Source organism: Takifugu rubripes, chromosome 12 (genome assembly GCF_901000725.2).
Source record: "Takifugu rubripes chromosome 12, fTakRub1.2, whole genome shotgun sequence".
Taxonomy (NCBI): Eukaryota; Metazoa; Chordata; class Actinopteri; order Tetraodontiformes; family Tetraodontidae; genus Takifugu; species Takifugu rubripes.
The window spans coordinates 6,983,246-7,010,505 of record NC_042296.1 but is presented as its reverse complement, the minus strand read 5'-3'; the positions used below and the strand labels follow the sequence as shown (position 1 = coordinate 7,010,505).

At 52.8% G+C, this 27,260-nt stretch overlaps 2 protein-coding genes across 9 annotated transcripts; both read right to left on the bottom strand.

The window, feature by feature from the left end:
* Positions 1-2,900: 2,900 nt before the first annotated feature.
* phactr4a (phosphatase and actin regulator 4a) lies at positions 2,901-16,107 on the bottom strand. 8 transcript variants are annotated; one of them, XM_029845370.1, is made up of 17 exons: positions 15,746-16,107; positions 15,101-15,576; positions 13,276-13,347; positions 12,537-12,581; positions 8,685-8,855; positions 8,529-8,609; positions 7,336-8,445; positions 6,798-7,136; positions 6,164-6,289; positions 5,127-5,679; positions 4,837-5,057; positions 4,597-4,759; positions 4,449-4,504; positions 4,109-4,170; positions 3,901-4,038; positions 3,688-3,764; positions 2,901-3,588 (listed from the first exon to the last, which is right to left on the bottom strand). In XM_029845370.1, the coding sequence occupies exons 4-17, from the start codon at positions 12,547-12,549 to the stop codon at positions 3,573-3,575; spliced, it is 3,126 nt and encodes a 1,041-aa protein (XP_029701230.1). In that variant the 5' UTR covers positions 12,550-12,581; positions 13,276-13,347; positions 15,101-15,576; positions 15,746-16,107; the 3' UTR covers positions 2,901-3,572. The 8 variants fall into 8 exon arrangements, with proteins under 8 accessions (XP_029701230.1, XP_029701228.1, XP_029701229.1 ...); XM_029845368.1 differs by lacking the exon at positions 12,537-12,581; XM_029845369.1 differs by lacking the exon at positions 15,101-15,576.
* A 7,327-nt stretch (positions 16,108-23,434) lies between these two features.
* edn2 (endothelin 2) lies at positions 23,435-25,447 on the bottom strand. Its single transcript, XM_003969110.3, has 5 exons — positions 25,233-25,447; positions 24,939-25,092; positions 24,746-24,859; positions 24,333-24,401; positions 23,435-24,250 (listed from the first exon to the last, which is right to left on the bottom strand). The coding sequence occupies exons 1-5, from the start codon at positions 25,297-25,299 to the stop codon at positions 24,184-24,186; spliced, it is 471 nt and encodes a 156-aa protein (XP_003969159.2). The 5' UTR covers positions 25,300-25,447; the 3' UTR covers positions 23,435-24,183.
* Positions 25,448-27,260: the final 1,813 nt, after the last annotated feature.

Sequence of the window (27,260 nt, the reverse complement as noted above, 5' to 3'; positions counted from 1 at the left end):
GATCATCAACACATACAGACGAAAAAAAACCTGTTAGCAACATCGCAAACGATTTCAGTCCGTTCTGGGGGAACACGAACACGAGTTAGCTTCCAGGTTTAATCTTTGGGGATGTCAACAGCTGTTCCCGTGGCAACGGAGGCTGGGACACAGGGACCTGGAGGTAATTAGGTTCCCAGATAAGAGGAGGGGAACCGGAGCAGGAGCGCCGATACGCTTCTTCTGCTGGACACGCACGTCTGTGCAGCTTCGGATTTGTTTGCTTACGTAACAGCGGCCGCGATAACACGCGCTAACGGACGTGCGTGAATATTAATGTTCGCTAATCTCAACTGTTTTATTCTGATAAACCGATGGACTCGAGTGGATCTACAACAACAGGGACGTTATCTCGTCCCACCACCAGGGGGCGGAAGCACTGGCCTTTGTATGCAAATTTAAAACACAAAAAATACATCAACTGGCATCAAAAAGACATTTTTGCTTGATTTCGTTGCTAATGTTAGCATTGTAGGATGTTTAGAACTCAAATGTTTGCGCTACGTTCGAGCTATTAACCGTGCAACACATCTGTAATAGTCGTGGAAGCGAATTCTGTGCCGGGCGATAAAGGAACGTTTTTCCGCCGTGATTGAACATGTAAATTACGAGCCCATCAGCGGGATTAAGAGCCGCGGCGGCTAACGTTCAGGACGCCACCGAGGATTACGACTTTTCACTGAAGGAAGAAAATGAAAAGGAGAGAGTTTGAGCTTCGGAGCCGAACGAAACAGCACCAAGGCTTTAAATCACGCAGCTAGCCGCGGCGCTACGTCTCTGGGACTTAACGAGCAAATCTGAAAGTGGGATTGTTGATTAAAACACCTGTCACTGAACCATCGACTATTCTGGCCCAGGTGAAGTGCATTGTGGGATACAGTTCCATCTTCTGACAACTGCAGGTGCTGAACCACTTTAGACGGTAATTTCAGGTGATTACACGGCAGCTAAGAGGCGCCGCGGACACGGGGGGGGGGGGGACCAAGAGAGGATGAGGAAGGGACGAGTGGAAGGTCTTTATCTGCAGGCAGCAGCTGCTACCGCGAGTTCCTGCTGACCACTCGTGAGCGACTGCAGCGCGTGATAGCGGGGGATGCTAACCTCGCACCAACGCCGGGCTAAAGGGCGCCAGCAGACATGAACTTCCCGCGAGCAAAACTCAACCATTTGTCTTAAAACCCATAAATTATACATCGCTACGGCGAGAGTCTCATTAATTATGCATCCCTCGTTTGTTAGCATGTACGAATTTACTGCTGGTTCCTCTCACTCCTGAGTGGTGGACATGCTAATACCACGCTAGTCCCTGGAGCTGATCCAAGGATATGCAAACAAAGCCTTGTTGGAACTTCGCTGTTGAGCTAAATGCTAACAGCTACCGGTAGGGGGAAGCTTCGGTGTTTATTGGGAAAAGAAGCAAACTAAAGCTAAGGGTTTTATGCTAACCTGTGCATTTTTAACTAGCACCACAGGGCGTAGTCCTGGGGCATGACAGCAGCGCAAAGATTAGCAATCGCCTAAAGGTTCTGGGTTCAAGTTTGACTTTGTTCTTCATTAACAAGAAGACGAGGTTGACTAGAAGCTCCGCCTCGTCCTAAGCTTTCTTCCTCTGCTAATTTTCCTGTTTTCAGATGTGGTTATCCAACATTCTCCAGGAGAAACCTCAACAATAAACAACACTTATTTATCTGTTTAGCCTCAAAGAGTTTAGCGCTACTCGTTGTCCTCCAGGATGGGAAAGGCAGCGAAGCCCCGCTAATTAGCGTAGCTTGCCAGTCACTCCTCTGTTAACGCCACAGTTAGCATCATGCTCGACGGAGCGGCTCAGGCCCACATTAATTTGGAAAAGGCTCCTGGGTGCAGAGAAAAGGTAGCAAAAGAACTTCAAGAACGCTCCGTTAGCGTGGAACAGCTCAACGCTCCCACGCCAGCTCTTCATCTCCGGCGGCGTCGAGTGATGCTTGACCGTTCCTGTTCCCCTGCACAGCCGCCGCCGCTCTCGTAGCATTTCTCATAGCATTTGAACCTCTCGTGGTCGTATGAAGGCGTGAGGAGAGTCAGGCCGCCACAGGAGCCCCCAGCTAGCACAAAACTAATAAAATGGGTACAAAGTAGCTGTCCACTAACTCAGTCCACCTCCTCCAGTGGAAGTCACGTGGCATCAAATACCCTTTTCCCATAAAAATGACCATTTCTATTAGCTATGATGCTAACAGTTGCCATGAATGTAATGTACGCCAAAGAGTTTACCTGCGATAAAAGATCATATCCGGATGTGCCGCCAAAAACGAGAAGCTTGATGAGTTTAGGGACAAAACTCAGGAGCATTAGCCGATGTTAGCATTTAGGCTATTTCGAATTAACTTGTTTTCACAGCTTCCTCCAACTCTGGGTCGTCGTCATAGAAAAAAAGATCGCTATTTTGTTGTCCCTCACGCTTAAAACACGTAAACTCAATTTAGCTCATCGAAAGACGTCGACACCAAGTGGGAGTGGCCAGTGCGTGTCACCACGAATATGGGCGGGGCTACGGACAATGCAGTCCTCTGATTGGTCGACAGGGAACTTTTCATCCTTTTAAATATCGTCTCGTGTCCTCAGAATGTTTCCGTTTCTTCGGGATTTGCCGTCTGGACCTGTTGGACGGACCAGCGACCCGGCTCCAGGCTCAGACCCCGCCTCCACTCCGGTACCGAGCCGCCAGGAGTAAATCCAGTACCGGCCGGGGATCACGCGACACCGTGCGTGTTCCGGCGGGTCAGTGGGTTTGTTGCCGGGGAAACGCTGCCCCCTCCCGGCGGTTTGTGGCAGCGCAGCCAGAGACACGAAGGGCGAAAAAAACTTTTTTTTTTAAAAATAAATAAAAAATCACAGGATTTTTTTTTAATTTCTGAAGATTGTTCACATAAACAAGGTTTAACAAAAAAAAAAAAAAAAAACTTAATCTCTGTAATAAAAGTGTCATTACTACTAAATACTTTACAATTAAAAGCGTCGCTGTTGATGCACAGTATAAATCTACACGTCTAGTGTGCATATAGAAAGCACCAGGAAGGAAAATAAGTGTTAATTACAGTGTTTCAAATTTTCTACACACCTTGACGAGGAACCTTTCAAATGATCATCAAAAATACAGTAAAAATGCACTGAGGGTGTGCGTGGGGTTTAAATAGTCTAAAGGTTTAAATAAACCCCCCCGGTCACGTTCTGAAGTGCGTGGGGGGACTTAAGGCCGGCGCCGAAGGATGTGGCGCCCTGGTGGGAGTCCAGATTTACAGCAGTGTCAGCAGAACAAGTCCAGGCTGTGGTACCACCCCAGCAGGTGGTCCTTTCCGGTCCTCCTCCCCTCAGCTGGGGGGGGGGGGTTCTCTCTCTGTCCTGGATTCCACAGTCCAAAACCTGGAAAAGGCCCGAGGATCTCGAAGCTTCTGCCGCTTTGGTTCCAGTTTGCGGCGTGGAAGCGGGTCGGTCAGGAACGGGGGGGAGGGGGGTCTTCCTGTGGCTCCCAGTCCGATTCCTGGTCAGCAGCACAGCTAAGGCCGATGGAACCTGGAGGAAGGAGCAGAATTCCAGAATGCAAAGGTTTTTATTCCCACTGGGAGGAGAGCGGATCGAGCGAATGTGGCTGAATTCTCTGTGGGCTCTGACCGGGTGTAGATCCTGCTGTCCTCGTGGACCTCCATCTCTGAACTCTTGAATTCATTCAGCTCTTTGCGGATGGCAGCCTGCAAACACACCCACATGGTTACATCACCCCCCCCAAACTGGCTCCTAATCATTGTTTCCTCTGAAACCTCAAATCATTTATGGAACGGGTCGTCGGAAAGGGGGGGGGGGGCACCAGCACACAGGTGCTCTCACCTTGTCAGCGGGGGTGAGTTTGGTCCAGGGTTTGTCCGCCCTGCGGTCGTAGTCCTCGGCCTCGGTCGTCTCCACGTACTCGTGGAACCGGAGGATCTTCCTGGCCTGGAGCTCAGCCACCGTCGGCCTCTGTGACAGCTAAACCAGGAGGGGGGGGTTAGTGGATGGTTCACCAGCCGGGGGGGTGTTGTGGTGGCGGCGTGCTGACCTTTCTGGTGAGCCTGCGCTTGATCTCGTATCTCTCCAGTCGCCGGTCTGCTTCGTTCTTGGCTGCGGAGAGAAGAGACATTCCAGGAGTTAGCGCCGCGGTGGCTCCCCCCCCCCCAGGGCACCATCCTCATCACGAAGTGCTGACAGATACCAACACGTATGGCATCTAGATGAGGGGGGCTGATCAACGTCTAGCACGGCTAACGCTCCTTAGCTTTGCTAGCTAGGCAGCGTGTTTGCTGACGCAGCATTTCTGGGCCATACGAGCCCCCGAAGTTGGGAAATTTCCACCACTGGGCGATCCTGCTCGTGATTGCTGGGTAAAGAACGCCGCTCACCCTGGAGGATGTTCCTCTGCTTCAGCTCCTCTGCCGTCGGCCTCTGGCTCAGCCGCCTGAGGACACACAACACGGCTGATTGTAGCGGGAACGGCGTGACGAGGTCGGGCGATGGACGGCTCCATCGCGCCCTCCTCCGGTAGCGTACCTGGTCAGAGTGGTCCCGATCCTGTTCCTCATCTCCTCCCACTGCTCCCTGCTGCTCCAGCTCAGGCCGGCCTGGCTCTCCTCAGCTTCCCGCTCCTCCCTCTCCTGCCGCTCCAGCTTCATGGCCAACGTGTCCTTCCTCTTGACCCGGCTCGCCAGGCCGCCTGGAACGGGAGACGGACAGCGTCAGAGTGGAAACGCACAGCTTTGGAAAGCTCCAGACGTTTAAACTCCAGCTTACTCATCGGAACGTCTTCGTCGTCGTCGTCTCTGTACAGAATCGGCCCGTCGGAGTCGGACTCCTCGTCCTCGCTGTCCCCTCGGCCCTCGGGGATGACGCCGACTCTGGGGTCCCCCACCAGCCCCCTCCTGCTGCGAGGCTCCAGCTCGAGCTGGCGAGGAGGCCGGGGGGGGTGCAGCTTCTTCAGCTCCTCCTCCATGTCGAAGTCGTCGTCATCGGGTCTGTAAGAGAGTCCGGCTGTGAGATGACGGCAAAGTTCTGGAGGGAACCCGGAATCAAGTCCCACTTACAGCCTGATGGGCTCGATGGTGATGGGCAGCGAGTGCCTGCTGTTGCCCCCCCTCTCCACCAGAACTTCTGGGGGCATCTCGAACAGCAGCGAGTGAGCCCTCTGGGAGCTGTCCGGGTTGGGCTGGACGGGCCCGGGGCTCGCCAGCGCCCTCTGGATGAGGATGTGCAGAGGGATGGCAGGAGGCTGGCTGGGCGGCTCGGTGGTCGGGCTGGGGGGATCCGCCTGTACAGTCGGCACTGGACCCTGGGAGGGGTGGCTGGGCAGTTTTAGGGACTGGACCCTGGGAGGGGACGGAGGTATGTGGGAGGGGGGTGAAGGCAGGGGGTCAGCGAAGGCCGGAGGAACGCCAGCGTCGTCGCTGCCATCTCCTTTATGGACAGTAGAGGGCGCCGTCACGGGGGCAGTGGTGGGAGCCTCTGGCTGGCTGGGAGGGGACGGGTCCACGGAATGGCGCTTGGTGACCGGGGTCAACCTCTTCGGTGGCGCTGGCGGCGAGCGCTTGGCTGGTGCTGGCACGACCACGATGCTGCTGCCGGGCTGTGAGAGCTCCGCTGGTTAGAGAGGAATGCTACAATTAGTCATTATTAGGAGGGAGGGAGGGAGGAGGAAGGAAGTGAGGAGGGAGGATGTAAGGGAGTGAGGAGGGGAGTGAAGAGCGAGGGAGGGAGGGGCACAGCAGGTGAAGTTAGTCCAACAAAAAAAAATAAAATAAAAAATAAATAAAGAGGTTGTACGAGCTGTTCCTGTTACCATCAGGCTGGTTACTATCAGGCCGGTTACTATCAGGCCGGTTACCATCAGGCTGGTTACCATCAGGCCGGTTACCATCAGGCCGGTTACCATCAGGCCGGTTACCATCAGGCCGGTTACCGTGTCAGCACAGAGTGAAACAGCAACAGCAACAGTCGGTGGGGAACATCCAGACGTGTGTTTCATGCATGTTTAAGGCAGAACACGAGTGAGCCAACGTGCAACCGCACATGCGACACGGGCCCGGTGGAGGCCCGGGGGCCTCAGGGCCCGGGGGCTGACTACCTGAGCCGGTCCGGTGCCGCAGGTAGACGGGTAGAGAGAGGTAGAGGGCGAGCTGGCTCTGGCGCCTCCAGCTGGTCCAGTAACAGGGCTGCCCGACCCTACAGCCTCTGCTCAATGAGGAGACTGCTGGGAAAAATGAGCGGACGAGTCAGGGACGGAGCTGGGCGCGCGCTTCCATGCGGACGGTTTCGGACAAAACCTGTCCTGGGATTGAGCAACCTGGTGACTAACCCGGTTTCAGTGAAACACGACATCCTGGAGTTAATTACCCAGTTACGTAAAGCCCTGAACAGACGGCCGAGCTGGTTTCAGCCGTTTTCTAACAATCCAGTTGTTCTCACTCAGCCCTGGAATGGAGTCAAAGTCCAGCAGCAATGTAAATATTCCCTCTATAAAGCAAGTTACTGGGAGCAAACAAGGAAAAAGCCCTGCGGACTCAGTCCAAGAGCGTAAACGGACACGCAGCAGCATCGCTGGGCTCAGGGACTCTCCTGGGGAGGGACGAACGTGTCCATAAACACACGGAACCGTTCTGGAAGCCAGAGCGGCTGAAACCACAACTGGTTACCGTCGGATACCGGAAAGGTGGTGGATAATGTCGCCGGGGCGACAGGCGGACGGCCGATAGACTCACCGAACAGGGCTGGGTTGCTGTTGCGGTTGGTGGGTTTGGGAGGGGGGACGGGAGGCTGCTTGGCGTGGGGAGGCACAGGGGGCGGGGCCTCCTCAGCTATGGAAGGAGCGGCGGGGGGCTGCCGGGGGAGGTCGTCCATCAACAGGGAGACTGTCCGGGGCGGCTTGGCCACAGGGGGGGCAGCTGAGGAGGAGGACGAGGAGGAGGAAGAGGAGGACGAGGAGGAGGAGGACTGGGCGGTGCTCCTGGAGTCGGTGGGAAATTTCGGAGGGAGCAGAGGTTGTTTGAGCGGCGGCGGTTCCTGGGGAGGGTCTGGGATGAAGCGGACAGCAGCAACTTCTACACAGGTGACAAACACACACACGACAAACACGCGTCACAACGCCTGCACCGACGCCACACAGGAAGTAAACATTTGAGGAGCAGCCAGGTGTCACGTCGACGGCGTGAGAACCGTCCCTCACCAGCAGAACCTTTCAGGTCCGGGCTCCACTCTAACAACACAATGATGCTCCCGGATCAGGGGCGGCGCTCCTACCTGAGCGGTCTCCAAGCTCCGCAGGAGGGACGTATCTGGGGAGGGTGCTCCTCTTGTCGGCCTCGGAGGCTGGACGAACCCTCTTGTTGTCCTCCGAGGAGCTCTTCAGCAGAGGAGCTCGCAGGTCCATGTCGGAGGCGGGCCTGGCCAGGTCCCGGACGTCTCTCCTCTCCCTCTCTTCCCATCTGTCCCTGCTCTGTCTTCTATCGCCGTCGTCTCTTTCTCCGCGGACGTCTTTCCTTTCCCTGTCTTCACGCTCATCTTTTTTGTCATCTCTAACATCCTTCCTTTCAAACCGTCGATCTTCCACCCTGTCCCTCCGGTCCCGCTCATCCCGATCCCTCCTTTCCCTCTCCTCACGATCCCTCCGTTCTCGCTCATCCCGATCCCTCCTTTCCCTCTCCTCGCGTTCCCTCTTTTCCCGCTCACTCCTTTCCCTCTCATCCCGATCCCTCCTTTCCCTCTCCTCACGATCCCTCCTTTCTCTCTCATCCCGATCCCTGCGTTCCCGCTCATCCCGATCCCTGCGCTCCCGCTCATCCCGATCCCTCCGCTCCCGCTCGTCAGGGTCTCTGCGCTCCCGTTCGTTACGATCCCTCCTTTCATCGCGATCTCTTTTCTCCCTATCGTCTTCCCTCCGGTCACGCTCTCTCCTTTCCCTGTTTTCCCTCTCCGGCCTCTCGTCTTTCCGCTCCCTGTCCTCTCTCCAGTCCCTTCTCTCCACCTCTTCCCTGGTCTTCTTCCCTCTGTCCTCCCTCTCTTTGCCGTTCCTCCTCTCTTCTCTGCGATATCGGTCTTCCTGGGGAGGTCCTCGCTGCAAGGACCCGCCCCTGTTTTCCAGATCCGACGGCAGGCGTCCTCGTCTGTCCACGTCCACGGCGAGCCGTGCGTGCGAGTCCACGTCCAGGGGGGCGCGATTACTCCGTGAAGCATCGGACGCCGTCCTTGTCCTGCGCTCCTCCGCCTGGGGCGGCCTGACGGGATTACCCTTGATGTCGGACTCCCCTCGGGAAACCCTCGCCCCCATTTCAGACACCCTGTCCACGTCCATCGCCAGCAGGTGTCCATTTTTCACTGGTTGCCCTTTGTGTTGGTTCAGGTCATTGCTCTCTGCTCCAGGAGGACAAAAGGACAACAGTCAGGACAGACGGTCCCAACGTAAACTCTAAACTCTACAACAGAGCTGGACCGACCGTTCTCTGGGATGTCCTTGAGGACGCCCCTGTCAATCAGCTCCTGACGACTTTTTCTCACCGAAATTTTCCTTTCCAGTGCTGAAAAGAGGAAAATAAAGACTCCATGAGGCAGAGTCCCCCCCCACAAGTGGTGCAGACGAGCGGCCAACGCACCTATGGATGTTTCGGTGAACTTTTCACTGGGTTTCTTCTTCCTCCATTTCCAGGGCTTGAAAATCCGTCCCATCTTGGCGAACTTGCCTTTGCGTTTGGCCGGCGGCGTGCTGCCGCTGGAGTGTTCGTCCTCCCCCCGCGTGGCGCTCTGCTGCAGGTCGGCTTCATCGTCTGCGTCAGACAAAAAAAAAGGCTCAAATCAGGAGAATGATGGGGAACAACAGGCTCACCGTTGGAATACGGGCAAACCAGCTCAAACATTGGGACACGTGTGATGATTCAGAATTCCAAAATGAGCCTTTTAAGGCGAGCTGAAGACACCGGCGGCTGGGCGTGAAACCGCCATTAGAATTCTTAGGTGATGAGTCGCTGGCGGCTCCGACACATTGTTATTTACGACACTTCCGATGCCCTCCCGAGAACGTCTTTCAAACCGCTTTATTCCTGCTGCCGCCAAAGCTTCGGGATGTTTGCGTTGCAGCGATGAGGCGAAATTCAAGGAAATTCGACACACACGTGCAATAATATCGCAGCTATTTCCAACACGCAGTGGGGGAGCGCGACTGGGAGCTCTGGTGACTGGGAGGCTGGTTTTCTCCCCTCCAAAGGTCTGATTCCACCCACATCTCGTGGTCATGGCTCGGGTTCATGAATAAAAATGGAGAGAAAGCTGTGAGAGGAACGCTAACGGAGCTAAAGCTAACTTTACTGTCAGCTGAAGCAGAGCACACAATCCCAGTCCAACCAATCAGGCTGGTCGCTGGTATCATGTGTAAAGCTTTTGGTCACCATTTTATCCGACATATGGAACAGCTGTCAGGCTCGGGACAAAGACGGAATCCACCCTCTGCCCCCGTACAAAGGTCAAATTAGAGGACACTTGATCTATAGCACCTCCAACTTATGGACACGTCCGTCTTAAACACTTCAAATGGGACAAATATTAAAGTTCAGAAGTTGTAAACACCACTTTGACTGTAGTGTAATTAGCAAAAATGACAAGTAAAGACTCAAACGGGGAGTTTTTAAGACCATAAATAAAGTTAGAAGAGCGAAAATCAAATGTTTGCAGGCTGCCGACCGAGGTTACAGCATTAATACCGACTTTATGAGGCAACAACGGTTTTACAAGTCTAGACTTGAGCTTTTTAGGTGTATTTTAGAAAAGCTCCATCTATCGGCTCAACCCTGATCCCAGCAACAGAATGTTCCCCTTGAAATAACGCACACGGTTCTGGATAAGAGGCGTCGACCCATAAGAAACCAGGCAAAAGGAGGCAAAAACAACCTTTAAATGCTCAGACTACACAGTGACACCCACGCCTCAGGAGCTCCTCTGTTTGATTAAAACTCCCCCCCCCCCCCCCCTTCATTTTTTTTTTTCCCTGAAATCATCACCCACTCGGATGCACCGTGTACATAAAAGCATCCCGAAACTGCCACTCGGCACGCACGCCGACACTCAGGACGTCCATGTGAGTCACGCCAATCACATGACACCCTCGACACCACCCACACGCAGCAGCAAACCACAGGCAGAAATAACTTCTGCACGGTGAGCAAATATGTAAAGACAACGCAGCTAAAACACACAGGGGCCTCCACCAGCCAGCCCCTTCTAGACCTTTTTGTGGTGGAGAGTGGGGAAAAGCTCCAAAAACGAGCCTTTTAATCCACAAAGAGCCGATTGTTTCCCCTCGCTGCTCGTGACCTGCAGCTTAGTGCCGCTCTCGTTATGCAAAGAGAGCTCAACGTGCGGCAGAAATCACCCTCGGAAGCAAAGTTGTCGGGCCGGGAGAAAGAAAAACAGATCCAGATGGAGGAGGAGGGGGCGCTGCCGGTGTCAGCCGGTGCCTCGCACCCTGGCATCTTGTTTTTCCGAGACCTTTCCACGGAGAGATGGAGGAGCGCGCACACAGAGAGGCCTGTGTGGGTCGCACGTTTCGCAATCGCCACATTCCATCTTCATTCCTCCTCACCTGTCGGTGCCTGCTGCCTTCAGCTCCTCTCCCTGCCTCCACCTGTTCTAACAACCCCCCCCCCCCCCTCCGTCAGGTTCAGCACAGGCACAGACTCCAGACGCCCTTCATCAGGAATTAAAGCAGCCAACTCCGGCGCCTCGAGTCCAACTCACCAGTGTTGTGCTGCTCTGGTTGCTGGGCCACTGACTGGCTGCTGGAGTTGTGTCCCATGCTACGGCGCCCGTTCCCTCCGGTCTGCCTGGGCCTCCCTCTCCAGAGGCCCCAGGCAGCAGAGCAAAACCTAAAGCCACCTCAGTCTTCCTCCACCAAACACGGAGTCTGTGCAGCTCCCGAGCGTCCCGGCTGCTCTCGTGTCTGGCCTCCCCACTCCCCTCCCGCCGGTGCGACTGGGTCTCTCCCTCCGCGAGTCTTTGACTTTAAAACACAAACACACACTCGCTACGGTGCTGGTCCCTCCCTTCTTGGCGCTCTGACTTCATAAATAAGTAACGCCAATATGGTAATCCGGCAGTCTCGGATGCCTTTCATTCCTGAGTGCAGATTTTTCAGGGGCAAAGTTCACGCTGGCGAGCTTTGAGGTCTGACCAGTCGAGCCGTCAAACCTTGGTGGGGGGGGGGGAGGCGGTCCCAACGGTTCAGACCCACAACAGCTCTCTGAAGGGAGAGGGGCGGGCTGGGTGAGGTAACCTGAGACGTGGAAGGTGAGCCGGGGGAGGTGGCGGCTCAGAGGAGGAAGTGACAGCGCGTAGGTGTCCGATGGCGTTCCCGGGATCGTCCCTCTGAACGCAGCGCTGCGTGCGTGACCCGTTATTACACACGTCAGGCTGCGCCCTTCATCTCCCACTGCAAACGCTTTTATTAGCTCCTCACTGGTTCCAAATAAATTGTAGCCGCTTTAAACCACCAAACCGAACCCTCTGAGGGCAGCAGCTGCACGCTTCTTTGGGATTGGAGATGAAACCGAGCAAGCAGAATTTCAACTGGGAATCCATGTGGAGATAAAGACGCGTCACCAACTGGTTTGGTTTGTGGGTCTCCGATTTAAAAACTCGTTTTGCGTTAAATCCAACTGGAAGCGGTTGGGTAACTGAAGGCGTAAACTACCTCTGTGGCGCCATCAGCTGGCCAGTTCCAGCCACAGCAGGGGGAAATCTGACAGGAATGTGTGGAATGCTGGACTGGGATCGTGGGTTCTGACAGCGGTGGGAGCATCGCTGAGGCCGGCGGCCGCCTGGACCTCGTGACCCGTGACTCGCCGCAGCTCACAGGTCAGATTCACACAATCTATGAGGCCTTTCAACAAAGCTGGAGCTGGCCGTCACATCAGCCCGATAGCGCACAAAAACACGCCGTCCTCGGGACAAAGCCAACTCAAACAAAAGATACTGACACTCAGCGTCCAGCTCAACGAGGATTTAACCATTGCAGAGGACTTAAAACGGTTGAAACATTCCGGATTTCCCTCCTCAACAGCTGAAAGAGCGTTTACTCACGGTTATATTCCGCATGAACGGCCATCCTGATCCTGGAAAACACTCAGAAAGAAGCTACGTCCTGATCAAGGTCAGCGCTAAAACAGACACAAGGCCACCGGAGACAGCGAGACAAACTGGCTCTGCTCACCTGTGGGCGTGTCCTGGAGGTGTGGGCCAATCAGAGAGCCCGAAGCGTCACAGGTCCCCCCCCCCCCAGCATTTAGCCTCGTAACTTTACAAACATCACGCTGACTCACCGACCCGGCGATACTACAGCTCAGATAACAACAAAGCCCCACGGGGCACGTCCAAACCGCTGACGTGACAGCTTTTTAAGGCCCACGTCTAAATATAAAATATTAATCACAGCCCAGGATCAAAGGGTTCTTCCTTACCGGGGTTTTCCATCACGCCGGACAAAACTCAGCAGTCGGCAGGTGCTGAAACAAAGGATGGATCAGTTTTAATGAGTGAACCCAAATTAAACACCAAGAGTGGCACCTAGAAGCACCCGGGACGTCCGTCAGTAGTCGGTATCGATGTCTGTCGGGGAGACGAATAAAGGGGGCTTCAGAGCAGAGATTTAGCCTTAAGGTGCTGCAACGGGGCTAAAATCAGAGAAGTGACTTATGCTGAAAGGCAGCACAAGCGTCAGCGTAATGAGCTACAGCAGCTCCGGGGACGCCGGCGGGGGGGTGGGGGGGGTTGGTGTTGGCGTGATATCAGACTTGTCCCAGCATGCGTCGTCTCTCCAGCAGAGCTCGACACCAGCCATCCTGATGTTAGCCCGGCGGCTAATTGGTCAAAATGAAAGGGTGCGGTGACATGGGGGAGGGGGGGGGGGGGGGGGGGGGGGGTAATCAGCCAGGACTGTGGAATGTCCAAAGTCCAGCAGCCTGTGTACTGCAAGAGTGTACAGCTGGTGCAGGGGCAGTGTCAGGCTGAGCCGGTGGACGGGTCAGGTTCTGCTCTGATAGGAGCAGCTGGAACCGGGGACTGAGGGTCAGTTTGTTCTAAAAAGCCCTAAAAGAAGAAGCTCCGCTGGAAAAAAACTGCTGAAATTTAAGATTTTAGGCTGCGGCACTATCAGAAAAAGAGGAACTGAGGCAGGAAGTCCGTGTTTTGCCCACTTACTTGTGTTGGAGATCATGGATAAGGATCCTTCCCAGAGTTCCCGCCCTCGCCAGCCGGATCAGACCGGTTCCACTGTAAAACACAAAATGAAAAGATTTCAAAAAAAAAAAAAAAAAAAAAATCGCACATCGCCGGAAGTAGCGCTCAGCCTGCTGTTGGTTCAGTGAAGAGAACTTTAAGCGCCACTCGTTTTACACCTCATAAAAGGTCGGCACCGGTTCAGTCCGACTGGTTTGACGGGTCTCAGGCTGAACTGTACAAACAGCAAACGGCAGCAGCTGTGGCAGATGACGCCCCAGTTGTCCACAGGTCGGCACAAACACCCGACGCCAGCGGGCCAGCGGGACGCCGCGGGACGTCGGCTTGGACTGCAGCCTGCAGAACCAAAGTACCGCTGCCATCAGTGGGCCAGGACCGGGTCTTTCATTATTCATGGTTCCAAAGCTCCCGCAGAGACCGTGGAGCCTCTTGACTCACAAATAATTCACAGGATAAAGTTCAGGGTGGCGGCAGCTCGGTTCTGTTCTCAGATGTCCCGCAGGAGCCGGGCCGAGACCGACTGGTCCAGGTGCACCATCCAGGTAAAGACGGGGGCTGCAGCCCCCAGCCCCCCCCTTCCCCCAGCACACCCGACCCTGTCGGAGGAGACCGCCCGGGTGTCCGTGGCCGAGCACCGAGCAGAACTTAAAGAACTTTTGGAGGGGGAAGCAGCCAGATTTTCAGGTTTGTAACAGGATCCGAAGCGAACCTTTCACCACCGATGTTGCTAGCATCCACACAGAAGGAAGGCTTGTCCCGCCGCCTTCTAAAGGAACACGCCGTCTGAACGAACGAACGACGCCACGGACCCAGAACCAAACGCACGCTCCTCCATTTCTGATCACGAGCGGCTTCATGTATGATGCGTGTGTGGAACACCAGCGATTTCCTGCAGAGTCCCGCACGATTAAAAGGCAGCAGCGATAACCGGAGGGCAAGCTCCAGCGAGGGGAGGCGAGACGGGGCACGCCGCGGGGGTGGCACGCCGCGGAGAACTGTCACGATTAATTAATTCAGATGACAGAACTACGAGACGCTGACGCTAATTAAGCACCACTGTCAGAAGGAAGCGTCCTGGAAATGGGCCGATCAAAGACGGCCAGCGAGCAGCATTTTCTAATCATGGAAGCCGAGAGGGACGAGATGATGTTAGCGAGACGAGCCGCACGCGCGCCTTTGTTTTAATTAGGACAGGAGGCCAGTCTTTATTCTGCCTTCGGAAGGCTGTGATGATTCCTGGGATCTTCCCCGGATGCACGACGCTCTCGGGGAACGGGTGAGAGACTCCAACAGACGAGCATTTCTACGACAACCAGATTCTGAGCTTTAATTGTTCGGCCGGGGACGGAGGAGCCCTGTAAATGGAGATAAAAGCTGGGGCGTGGAAACGAGCTGCGTGGATCTGAACGAGCCGGGCCCAGAACCATGATTACGCAACCGTCACCCACGAGCCCAGAGTCCAACGTCAACACAGCCACCCTTTCTCCTCACTCCTGTAAGCGCATTAGCCGAATAAACCCACCTTTGTTCCAAACACGGAGGTTAACACATAGTTTCAGGACGATTACAGGAGTTTACCTCCTGCGCATGTGTCACATGACTACGTGTAAAAGTCATGGCAGGAGTCCAATTCCTCAGTGTTGGAATCCTCTAAAAATCAAGTTGCCCCCGCCCATCGTCTCCACCTGACCCCCCCCCCCCATCCTCCTCTGGTTAAATCCCTGCCAGTGTCCGATTCAACTATTTGCAACTCTCTGTACACACACGCACAATGGCCGCCACTGACCTGATTAAAGTGTCGTTTATCTAGAACACACACAATGAGCTGCAGCCCCCTTTGTCTCCGTCACACTGTCGTCGCGCGGCTCCTCTGCAGCTTCACGCGCCTCCAAACACACGGAATGCTTGTTGGAACAAGTGCTGTGGAATTCTGCAGCCACGGTCCCTGCAGCGTAACACAACACCGGGATCCTTCCTCCTGCAGGAACCTCGCGTTTTAAAGTGGCGGGGGCTGCGGGGCTGCGCTGTCCTGGTGTCAAACTGCGTGGCGGGGGCTGCGGGGCTGCGCTGTCCTGGTGTCAAACTGCGTGGCGGGGGCTGCGCTGTCCTGGTGTCAAACTGTAAATCTGGAGAAGCAGCCGCTCGGGTTCAAGGTGCAACCGGCAGCAGAGGTTAGCCACCGTGGCGGAGCCGCTCTGGGAAGCGGCTCTGCAAAGTTCGATTTTCCTTGCGGGGGGGTCCCACCAAACACAGGAGCCAGAGCTAAAGATAGAGACGCATTACGGGCATGACGCTAATCCCCAACTGAAGTTATAGTGAGCAACAGGTGGCTACTGTAGCATTAGCTTGGCTAGCGCACTCAAATTAGCAGCCACTTGTCGCTGTTGGATAAAAAGGAGACTTTGTTTAAGGCTGCAAAGTGGAAACTCACCTCCCGCGGTGCTCGGCTAACGAACCCGGACGTTTATCCAGCAGGTGGAAGAGGCCTTTATCCGGAACGTCCCCGGCCGCTGATTACTTTTGACACTTGTCGCCGCTGTTGATCACCGGGCGACAGCGAGGCGGAACTAGCTTGTCCGACTACCTTTCGACCCAATTAAGAGTCCGACAAAAGTCACTTTACAGGGCGCGCAAACAAAGCCGAGCGCGCGAACACTTGCTACATTCTACCCGAAAAGCGGCGAGGCCGGATAAATTGGGTTTCTTCTTCCCCGTCGACACTTTTAGCCGTGAAAAAGGTGTTTCGAGTAAACTCCGTGGGTGAGATTAAATACTGTTGCGCGTGCGCAGTTCACGGCAGGGCGGCGGTCCCCCCCACCTGGGAACAGGGGTCACGTGATCGAGCAGTGACGTAACCGCACCTACCCTTGAAAACATTGTTTTTGTCCTGATTCATAAAATTTTTAAATTAATTGTACGACTTTATTTGATGTTTGATAAAAATGTCAAAAGTGAACTTGAAATAAAGTGGATTGAGTCTTTACAGAATCATCTAAAACACACAGGTGATTCGCAAATTGACTTTTTGGCTACACCACAGCTTAAGACCCCCTCTGAGTGTTTGTTTATAGAGATATAAATGTAATAAAAAGGTTCACCGAGGTGCGCTGCTGCGTGGACGCGCGTCACGCTGCAGCCGCGGGAGGTTTATTGCGTGGGAACGTCTCAGTGCGGCCACCTTTTCCTGACACAATAAGGTGCGTTTATTGGTGGCCCCGCAGCCTAAATGACAAAGGTTTGTCCGCCCTCTTCTGGCCTGGTTGAAACGCTGCAGCCGCTCACTGATAGCAGCAGAGCTTGATTTTTAACCAGGCAAAGCCAAGCAGAAAGAAGGGGGAAGAGGAAACACGTTAGATTCCACACACGCTTCTAAAGTCCTCAACGATAGAAGTGATCAATCTGTCCATTTCATGATTAAAAACAAATGCATGTCCCTTTGTCTCCGATTAGGAAGCAAACACGGTGTTTAGCATGGCCCGCCTGAGAATGTGCACCGCCAGCATGGAAATGTTTGCATTTGATTGGAGGGGAAAAAAGGGCAAAAGTCACACAAAAACCAGCAGTGACCTTTAGGTGGAGCCTCTTCCAGCAGGGACTCTACTGGATCCTGCTGGTGGAGCGTCAGACCGCCAAGGTCAGACCGCCAAGGTCAGCGTGTCGCAACCAATCAAACCAAAGCAAATGAAACTAAACTTTAGTGTGGGAGATTTGGCGGCGCCTAGTGGTGATAATAAGCGCTACATGCATGTGCACTCATAAAGTTTCACCAACTATATCTGATAATTCTGGACGGTTTTTTTTTTTTGTTTTCGTTTCTGTGCTACCGTTAAAAACGTGGAGTGAGCTAGCACCACGGAGGGGGACCCGCATCAATATTTACATAAACATCTTACTGCTGTAGCGCGCTAATTAGCATGCTCATGTTGCTACGGCAGTACATTAGATTTCTGGTGATGGAACCTGGGGTCAACTCAGAACAATAAAAACAATAAAACATTTTTACGTCGCAGACGCAGTTTCTCCGTTTCCTCTCTCAAGAATCATTTGCCATCAACACTCTGATCTCTCCTGGCACTTATTCAAATTGAACTTAGAAACAGTGAACAAATAAAGGAAACCTGCGTCTCCAGGCTCGCTATAAATACTCAAATAGTTTCAACGTTTCAAGTTGAATAAAACCGGCACAATGTGCGTTTGATCGGCGCCGCCCGTCTGCAGACCTAAAGTTAGCTGCGTAGATTCTGTTGTGGCTCTATTTTTCAGACGCCGTCTTCCTGCTGCCGGGAGGGGGGGTGGGGGGGGGGGGTGTACATTATCACCATAACTGCCCATCAGATTAATAACTAATCAGGTTTATGCTTGCTTTAGATATAAAGTGGGCTCCGTTTGTGGAGGCCAAGGTGAGGTCAGAATCCTGATTTTGATGTAAAGGTTCGTTGCACATTTATGACTTTCAGATGTTGGAGGAGAGACTGTTGCCCTGATATGAAATTAGACATTAACGACTGTGACTGAAGAGACTGTTGCCCTGATATGAAATTAGACATTAACGACTGTGACTGAAGAGACTGTTGCCCTGATATGAAATTAGACATTAACGACTGTGACTGTCGCTCCAGCCAGCTGATCAGGCCCCGAAGTCTTGCTGTATTTTTAACCTTTTCCCTCCAAAATGTTTGCATTAGCCACGGTTGGAGCAGGTGTAGCCTGTTTTTAAAGACAAAAATTCAACCAAAAATATAAATAAAATACTTTCAATGAAGACACTTTTAATTAAATATGTGTTTACCACCAGTGGAAACATATGGGCGGGGCTAACAGGGCTATGCTAGGTAATTCCGAGCCAAGGGGGGGGGGCATCTTTGCACCCGATCATTAATTCTGTGACCTAAATAGTCAATAATAATAGTCAATAATAGTCTAAAACTGATCAGAGGTCATACACCCGATGGCTCCGCCCACTTCCTGTTAGCTGCAATTGCTTTTGTAAGTTCCATTTTAATATAAATCAGACGTGACGCTGGCAATAGCAGAAGATCATTATGGGCTATATTTGTGGGCAGATAACAGCTGCCGACGCGCGTCCAGCCTGCCGGCAGGAAACAGGCGGGAGGACAGTAAACTCATCACAGCGGACGCGGAGGGCGATTACAGGCCGCCCTATCGCTCCGTCACTCAAACATGAGATTAAACAACGCGTAGCTATGCTAAACCACTGATTACAGGTGACTCACGGCCGTTATCTCTGCTCTTTGTGACCTCCATAACTGGATTACTGACAGTTAACGCTGTTACTGGCGTGGAACGAGTGATGGCGTCTGTTTCCGTGGAGCGAACCCAGACGGCGTTCAGCACCAGGCCATCTGGGTCTGGACTGCTGCACTTGGTCACACGTCACGTTTTCACCAGGTGAGCTGGATTAGAAACTTTTAAAAGCATCATTCCCCCTTTTTAGGCAGTAATTCTGCTTAAATGCCCTCTAGTGGCGGAACGCGGGAACTGCAGCCCGTAAATGCTAATATGATCTATGGATGAGCTATAGGCGGGAACAACAACAACTTGAGCTTTTAATGGCATCGATTGGGAAATTCTACTAACACCCAGATGTGTTCCCGAGTGTTCCAAAATCACCGCTTTCGCAACACGCCTCCCTGTTTTCCAGATTTTGTAGCTCAAAGGGAAGGTGATGCGGAATTCCTCTGGAAAAGTACGAAAGTCTTCTCCGAGCCAGTGTGAGAAGTGTGTTGTGGATGACACACCGTCTGTTCACACAGCGGAGACACGCAAACGTCTGGGCAGGTGGATGGATGTGTACATTAGGGCGCCGGTCCCAGGTGATGGAATCGGCCTGGCGGAGCAGCTGGGAATCCTCGAGCAGACGTGGAAAATTTCACCCATTTATCGGCCGGGACGTTTGTCTTCTGCAGTTTTCAGTTAAAGCGGCACCAGCTGCCAATCAAAGGTTTGTTTTTCCCAATTCCGCCCACTTTCCTGAAGGTGTTCGTCCAGGGTGTCCCCGGTCCAGGGATAAGGGCCGGAGTTTCCATGATGCCCCAAAGGAAAACAAGATAAAAACCTGAGGAATCGCTGTTTTCAGAGGGTCCTTCCGACTATAATTAGTTACCCAAAGTTCTGCTCAGTGTCATTTATATTTGGACAGGAAAATAAAACAAAGATTCCTGAAGTTACGGAATTTCAGCGTAATTTGATAAGAGCGAAGAGTCCGAACCCGGAGTCTGCGGGACCTGATGTTTACAAGAGGATAAACATTCCCAATGAGGCGTCCCATCGGTTTTCACCACAATGTCTTAACGATGACATGTTTGGAGGGGAGAAGAATCTTTCCATCGGAATTTGCATTCCTGGGCACTTTAGGCCCTAATCTGGATTAATAACCCTTTGGAACAGGAAGTGATCCAGTAAGAGGGGAACAAAGAGGCCCGACGGTGCAACAAGCTCAGGAACGTCCCCACACTAAACAACAATCAAAAGTCCTGGGAGACAGGTTAGCTAGCTAACCTGTACGGTAGCTAACCTGTATGCTAGCTGATCTGTGTGCTAGCTAATCTGTGTGCTAGCATTTCCCCACAGAGCCCATCCAGACAGATGTGTAAACCAAACATCTGATTATCTGGACCATTCAGAGCAGATTAAGACTCCTCGTCACAGTCAACAGTGACAACGATGACATGTAATCTGATTACTTCTGTCATCTGATTACACCAGGTGACGTGACTCACAGCTACATGCTAACTGGACCTGTTGCCAGCCGGCCGATCAGGCGCTGACTTGGTGATGTCGTTTTTTGACGGCTCCAGGAGTTTAGGGGTCAGGAACGTCCAAACGAAATCTTGACTAAACTCTCGTTCTTTTCCCGTCTGTCCTCTCTTTCTTTTATCCCCCCGACGCTCCGTTTGACCTCTTTTCTCGGAACCAGCAGGAATCTGCACCTCCTCTGCAAACAAACACGTGCTCTGGCAGATGAGGTGTGAGCTACAGCAGGTCCCATCCAGCGCCGCCGCCGGGGGGGCGGAGCCTGGAGATTGATGGTCGAAGCGCAACGGTGGAAGATGGAATTAATAAACAACGGGAAGACCCCACGTGGAGGCGGTGGGGGGGCGGTGGGGGGGCTTCTGACAGCTGACAGCTGCTAATGTTTCCTTCCTATTTTGGAGATGCGATTAAACGTTCCTGCTGAATTGTTGCTGTTCTCATCCTGAACTGGGAACCAGTTTGTTCCCCTTTAATCAGGACACGATGAAACTTACCTTTGTTGTGTGAGAACACAGAGAACTGGGGGGGGGGGGGGGGCGACCTTGTTGTTCCTGGAAAGAGGAAAGCGTCCTGACCAGCTTACAGAGTCAGGGCAACAGTCTCTGGACTGGTTATACTGGGACAGAGAGGCTAAAAGCACTGGTCATTACGATCCGCCTCCGTAAGCCCCGCCCCTGGCTGACACTCACCTGTCACAGGTATCCAGGTGAGCGTGCAGCTACCTGAGCGTCCATCTTGGGGCGACCTCAGATCCAGATCTGCGGCCCGGCGGTTGTTTACAGAGACGCTAACGCTGTTTACATTGTAGCGACAGCAGACACGACATCGAGGCGAGCGTCTATCGCTGCATCGGGCGTACGTGGGTTAGCACACAGAGCGCCGCGCGATGCTAATCTGCGCCATAATGCAAAGAATGCCGACATGCGGGGACGAGCGAGGCGACCGTTGAAAGCAGCAGAAAGGAATGTCTGCTTGTCTGGGTCAGTCCGCTCAATAAAGTTTTAGACACATCATTTCTCGGCGTAAACACGGAGCGCACGTCGCCGCTAATACACAGACAGCGTGTTCTTAAACACTTCTGGCTTTGAACAATGACGCCGCCGCCGCCGCCGCTTGATGAGCTTCACCTTTGAACCCCGTGACAAAGCATCCAGGAATGCGTGCTATTCAAAACAGCGGCGCAAGTGTTTATCCGCAGGAGCGCGAGACGTTCCGGTTCTGGAGCGGCTGGAAAGTTACTCCGTCCATCTCTCTCTCTCGCCTTCCTTCCTTCCTCCCGCTCCTGGAGAGTCGGCCGTGGAGAGGCCGCTTGTTTTGGTCTCCGCAGGCGTGTTTGGACTGCCAGTGCTGATAGGCCGGCCTGTCCCCGAGTCGCTCCGGTCCCGGCAAACAAAACCAGGAAGAGGAGGAATGTTCTGACGGCGGTGCGGGCATCCAACAACAGCAAGTGGACGAGCGAAAATAGCCGATTCGTCACCATTTTTAACTGCTCTTTTTTAACGGTAATTTTCAGCGTAAAAAGAGCGGCACGCTCACGATGTGTCGGAACTGTCTTTGGGCCGTTGGCAGGATTCTCTTAAAAGGACTTTAAACTTCCGAGTCGTGATGTTTTTGACGGCAAACGAAAGAAAAGGGCGGCTGAAAAACCCTCCTCAGCTGAGGTGATTCGCGCTAAATCAGCCTGTTTTAGCCAAATCCATATTTGTTAGCTTGCTAACGGCTAATGGCTAAACTTCCCTTTGAGACCCTTTGATCTAACACACTTTTGGACCAAACGCCCGATCGTGGAGAAAATGAACGACAACAAACGTGGCCAATGCAGCTGTTGTCGTAGCAACGGTGCAACGCTCCCCCCAGCTCGTATCAGCTTTTGTCAAGCAGCCGAGGTCTTTCTGTTTTTCCTCTGTTTTCTTTCCTCTCTCCTTCTCTCCGGTGTGAAAGGAATTCGGGAGGAACGCAACAAAAGCATCCTGTTTTCTTCCTGCGCTCTTAGTCAGCTCGTCACGCGGCGATACGCACAGAGCGTCCGACAATTCTCGCTGACGTCATGGTAAATGACCAGGAAGTGGCCGCGCAGGTGCACGGCCCAGTGTCTCCACACCTGGTCCTGCTAACACAAGTCCATCCCAGTCTCCCCCCATTAAAGGAGCAGACAAACAAAAACATGCTATCAGCACGTCGCTAATTGTGCTAACGACGCCGCAATATCTGCCTTTCTTCACACACTTGACCTGCGGCCGAGGACATCCTGAAGATCGGGAAGCAGAAGTCTCCGACATCCTCCGTGGTAAACACGCCGGTCCAGGAGCGCCTATCTAAAGTAAACATCGGAGCGATGAGGGACCCTCCGCCAACAGATAGCAGATTAAGCTAACAGAAGAAGAAATCATGTCCAGGACACAAAGTTCTCTGGTCTGACTGTCAGTCGCGGACGTTTCGGGGCTCGATTCAACCACTGGTCAGATCATCTTTGATCTTACATGAAAGCAATTAGCGAAAGATCAAAGCCAACATGAATTAGCGGATACTTAAAGCAGAATTTTAAATCTAATTTCAGATTTAGAGCCAGAAATGCAAGACGCCGGTGTTCCTATTACCCAGAATTCAACAGTCACTCCATAAATTAAGGTTTAATTTTAATTTTAAAGTTTAACATCGCTAAAACTTAGAAAATTGATGAAAGTACTTAAATGATGGTGTCAGAATCAGAATCAGAATCAGAAGCAGATTTATTGCCATTGTTCATGTAATACACAGTATTACACAAACTAGGAATTTGTCATGGTGTGACGCTGCGACATTCAACATAAAGAAGACCACACTAGAATAAGATAAATAAAATAAGATAAAATAAGACATATATACAGTGTATATACATAAATAGTAAGTGGTAAGAGGTAAGTGGTAAGAAATAGTGCAGGTCCATGCAGGAGTAATGTGATGTATTGTTCGTGAGTCCGACTGGCTGCTGTTCATGGTGCTTAAGTGATCAGTCACTTGGTATTGAGCAGCCTGATGGCAGAGGGGAAGAAGCTGTTCGTGTAGCGGGAGGTTTTGGTCCGAATGGACCGTAGTCTCCTGCCTGAGGGGAGGGGGGAAAACAGTCCGTGACCAGGGTGGGAAGGGTCGGCCGTGATCCGACCTGCACACCTCCGGGTCCTGGAGATATACAGGTCCTGGATGGATGGAAGCCTGCAGCCGATCACCTTCTCGGCAGCGCGCACGACGCGCTGCAGCCTCAGTCTGTCCCTGACAGTGGCACCAGCGAACCACACGGTGATGCTGATTTATGAGTGCGAAATTAAAACATTAGTGTAGTAAAATATAAAAATGAGACAGACATTAACGGTAATTCCTTCAAAACATTTAATGCACTTTTGATACAAATATAAAAACATTTTTCAATAAATTACAGAATAAATAACGCTGCCTTCGGGCTTGTAAACATGAGGCGCTGGGAGACGTTTAAAGTTAAAACCAGATGAAATCAAAGGTGCAGGTGGCTCGTTCACGGCCTCTGGGGGAGCGTGCACGAGGACTCCCCCGCAGAGATGGAGGAAGTGTCGGAGAGGGAAAACAGTTGGTTTTATCGGTGATCTTTGGCTCATGAAACGGGATTAAACATCATAAACACATCGCGGAGCGTGACGCGCTGCCGTTGCTACGCTAGCGCCCACGAGCTCTCGCATAAACACTCATGTTGCTTTGATGATCCCCGAACCTTCATTGCACAATGAGGCGTTGTTAGCATTGTTAGCACTGCTAGGCTAACAGCTAAAAAGCGCTTTGAAACAGGCCGTTCCAGCTCTGATGCAGAGGAAAATAAACCAACGTTGGGAAACATTTCCGAGGAAAACGTTCCCTGAATACAGAGTCTGACAATCTTGCGTCTCCTGCGGCTGAGCTGCAGTGTCCGTGGTAACTGATCCTTCCTGGAACTGTCCGGAACCAGTTCCTGGTTCCACGCCCTCTTCAGCTCTTCTGTTTTCCGCGTGAACAGAGTTGGGAAGAGTCTCCACGCTCTTCCGCGGAGCGTCCGGTGCAGGAAGTTTGGACCCCTGACGGCAGAATCCCTTCTGAGGTCCACCTGCACCTCTATCTGATGGTTCTGCTCCGGAGACGCTTCTTGCTGGCGACAAACATGTTGGATTTGACCACAGTCCTGTTGGGAAAAACCAAACAGCTCAGAGACGCGCGTCCCGGACACCTGGAAAACCGGATGGATCCAAATGGATTTCACGTACCTGAAGGTTGCCAGCAGGTTCTTGCTCAAGGTTCCTGCAGTTCTGAGGGCAGATTTTGGATGTTCTGATCTGTAGAGAGAGAAAAATAGGGAATTCAGGTTCAGAATCAAAACTGAAATTTAGAATTCCTAATGGACGCATCTGTGGAATGCAGGTCACACCTACAGGATGAAGATACCATCTGGAGCAGGTGACTCCGAGACCAAACAAACATTCCACCGAGAACACTCAGAACTTTAATCCCTCCCGTAACAGAAACACCACTAATACACCTGCCATTCGCCTTCAAGGCCGTTTTCCAGGAGACGGTTCCTGCCCCAGTGCTGCCAGAACCTTATCAGAGCCCCAATCATCATCTAGAACCTCCCCTGGTGCCACAGTACCGCTGTGGGGGGGGGCAGGTCTGGGCTCACCTTGGGCTGCAGAAGCCAGAGCAGGAGGCGTCAGCCGGGTCGAGGCACCGGCAGCGCTCGGCGGAGCGGCGGCGGCGGGACGGCGGACCTCCGAGACCAAAGGGAAGGACCTTACTGCGGAGGACAGGGCAGGCTTTAGGGTCCAGCTCCTGAGCTGAGCCGAAGGGGTCTCGGTTCTGTTCCTTGGACTCACCTCGGCGTGTTGACCCAGATGATGTCCAGGTGGCAGAAGTAGATGCACTCCTTGTCCTCCCAGTTGCTGCAGGAGCAGCGTTTGGTTCTGATGTGGCGAGGGCGCTCCTCCGGGGCCGGCAGCGCCGCCTGGTCCGACAAGGGGAGCCCGCAACCTGAAGAGCACAAAGGACCCGACGTTGAGGGCAGGGACCAGCGAGTCCAGAACACACCCTCCCCTTTGGACCCCTTACAGGCGCCTTCAGGACCTCAGATGCTGCACCCGGATCTAAAACCAAGAGTCTAAGTCTCTTACCCTCCTGCAGGGCAAAGCTGGTGAAGAACAGAGTCAGGAGCGTGCACGTGAAGGGAGCCATCCTCATGCTCTGATGCTCGGCGCTGTGAAGGCGGCGGCGGCGGCGGTTCAACAGGTGCCTTCTGTTGCTGCTCCTGACAGCTTATACTCCCCCTGCTGCTCAGGCCCCGCCCCCGGTCTGAGGAGAACAATGTTGTTATACAACCACACACACACGCTCACACACACTCCGACCTGCCTTCCTCACATTCCAGCAGTGACCTTAGTGCCGCCAGCGCCCCCTGCAGGGCTACCGGAGGCAGATAAAAGGAGAGATCGCATGAGCCGCGAGACTGATACGAGGACCAGGAGCGATGTCAGCACCCCACGCCAGGAAGCTGAGGTCATGGTACAAGTGAGACACACACACACACACACACACACACACATCCTTTTACCCCTGTTCAAACACACACAGTCGTGTGTCCAGAGTGATAATTTGACCCAATACACACGATGACAACTGTTATTTACAAATAGGTTGTGGAGCCAAAATTAAAACACCGACGGAACAACGTGATGTTCAGATCACGAGTTCCTGTCGTTCACAAAACGTTAATTCATTTAAACATTTGCAAATAAAAACCTAAATTAGTCCATGAGTGGCGATAGTGGAAGTATCAGTATTGCACACACACACACACACACACACACACACACACACACACACACACACCAGTGACAACGTGGTTTGACCACATTGTGTAAACTTGAACAATAATATCTGATAAACTATCTCGGAAGCTAAAAATAACGAACAAAGATCGGATTTTCTTTGATCTTTTGGTCTGAATTTTCAACAGATAGAGCTCGACATTGAACGAACACTTATAACTTCTCCAACTATTCCAAGTGCAGTTCGGTTTCCTGGGAGGAAACTAGGAACTTTGATAACTGCATAAAAAAAAAAAACGCTAGTTAATCATTGAGCCCAATTAACCTGACTAGTAAGTGAAATTTGTGTCATTTATCAGCTGTTGGACCGTCATAAAACAGCCCAAACAGCCTCACGGGGGATTGTTCCGATCAGGGAAAAGCATCAGTGCGGAAAGTTCACAAAAGGAGATTCTTCGGAATTAAGGTCTCCAACAGGTTAAGGAATTAGAGAAATATCTGTCCCCCGATGTGTCTCTGGCCTCCTCCCGTCTCTCTCTGTTCCCAGACGCAGCGGAGCAGCGATGCGCCATGACAGAAAAATGTGCCCTTATTTGTTTCCCGCTTCCTGAAACCGCCGGGGCTGACGGAGGAATGCGGGACGGCACCGTGACAAACACGCCGCGATCGCAGGCTCCTTCGGAATTCCTCAGGGGTGGGAGCCAAGCGTGCGGGCCCTGACACAACAACCGCGCGTCCTCCGCGATAAAGCTGAGGCGGTGTCGTCAGAGGTGGCGGAATGATTAACCAGGGAGCAACAACAAGGGGAGCTGCAGGGCGAGGCCACCCGCACCAGCTTTAGGGTGTCTTCAGGTGTTGGGGCCCGGCCTGGCTACGGATAAATAACTGAGACTACAGTCATAGCATAACCCCCCCCCCCCCCCAGGACAGCACCTTCATGTGCAGCAGGTGACGTTAGCATTGATTGCTATTTTCAGGCTGTGGTTCCTTCCCAGTTTTCCTCCCAAACGATGCCAAATGAAGCTGAAACTTGGGACTCCATCGACAGAATGTTGGACAAAAAAGTCCTGCAGGGGACAGTTGGGGGGACCTGAGGGGTCCCCCCTAACTGTCCTCCCCTCCCCTCTGTACGAGAGCTCTCCCAGGGAGACCTGAACATTGTCATGGATTCTTCTCGCCCTCTCCACAAGTTCCTCACTCTGGGAGCCCTATTTGTGATTGATTTGAAGGATTTACGTCATGTCCATAAAAGGTCGGGCTCAATTTGTATGGACCGAATCATTACCAGGGTCTGGAATGTGACACCAGAGGGTTTGCGCTAACAAACAGGAAGCAAGCTTCACAAATGATGGTGGAGATTAATGTAAGAGGGTA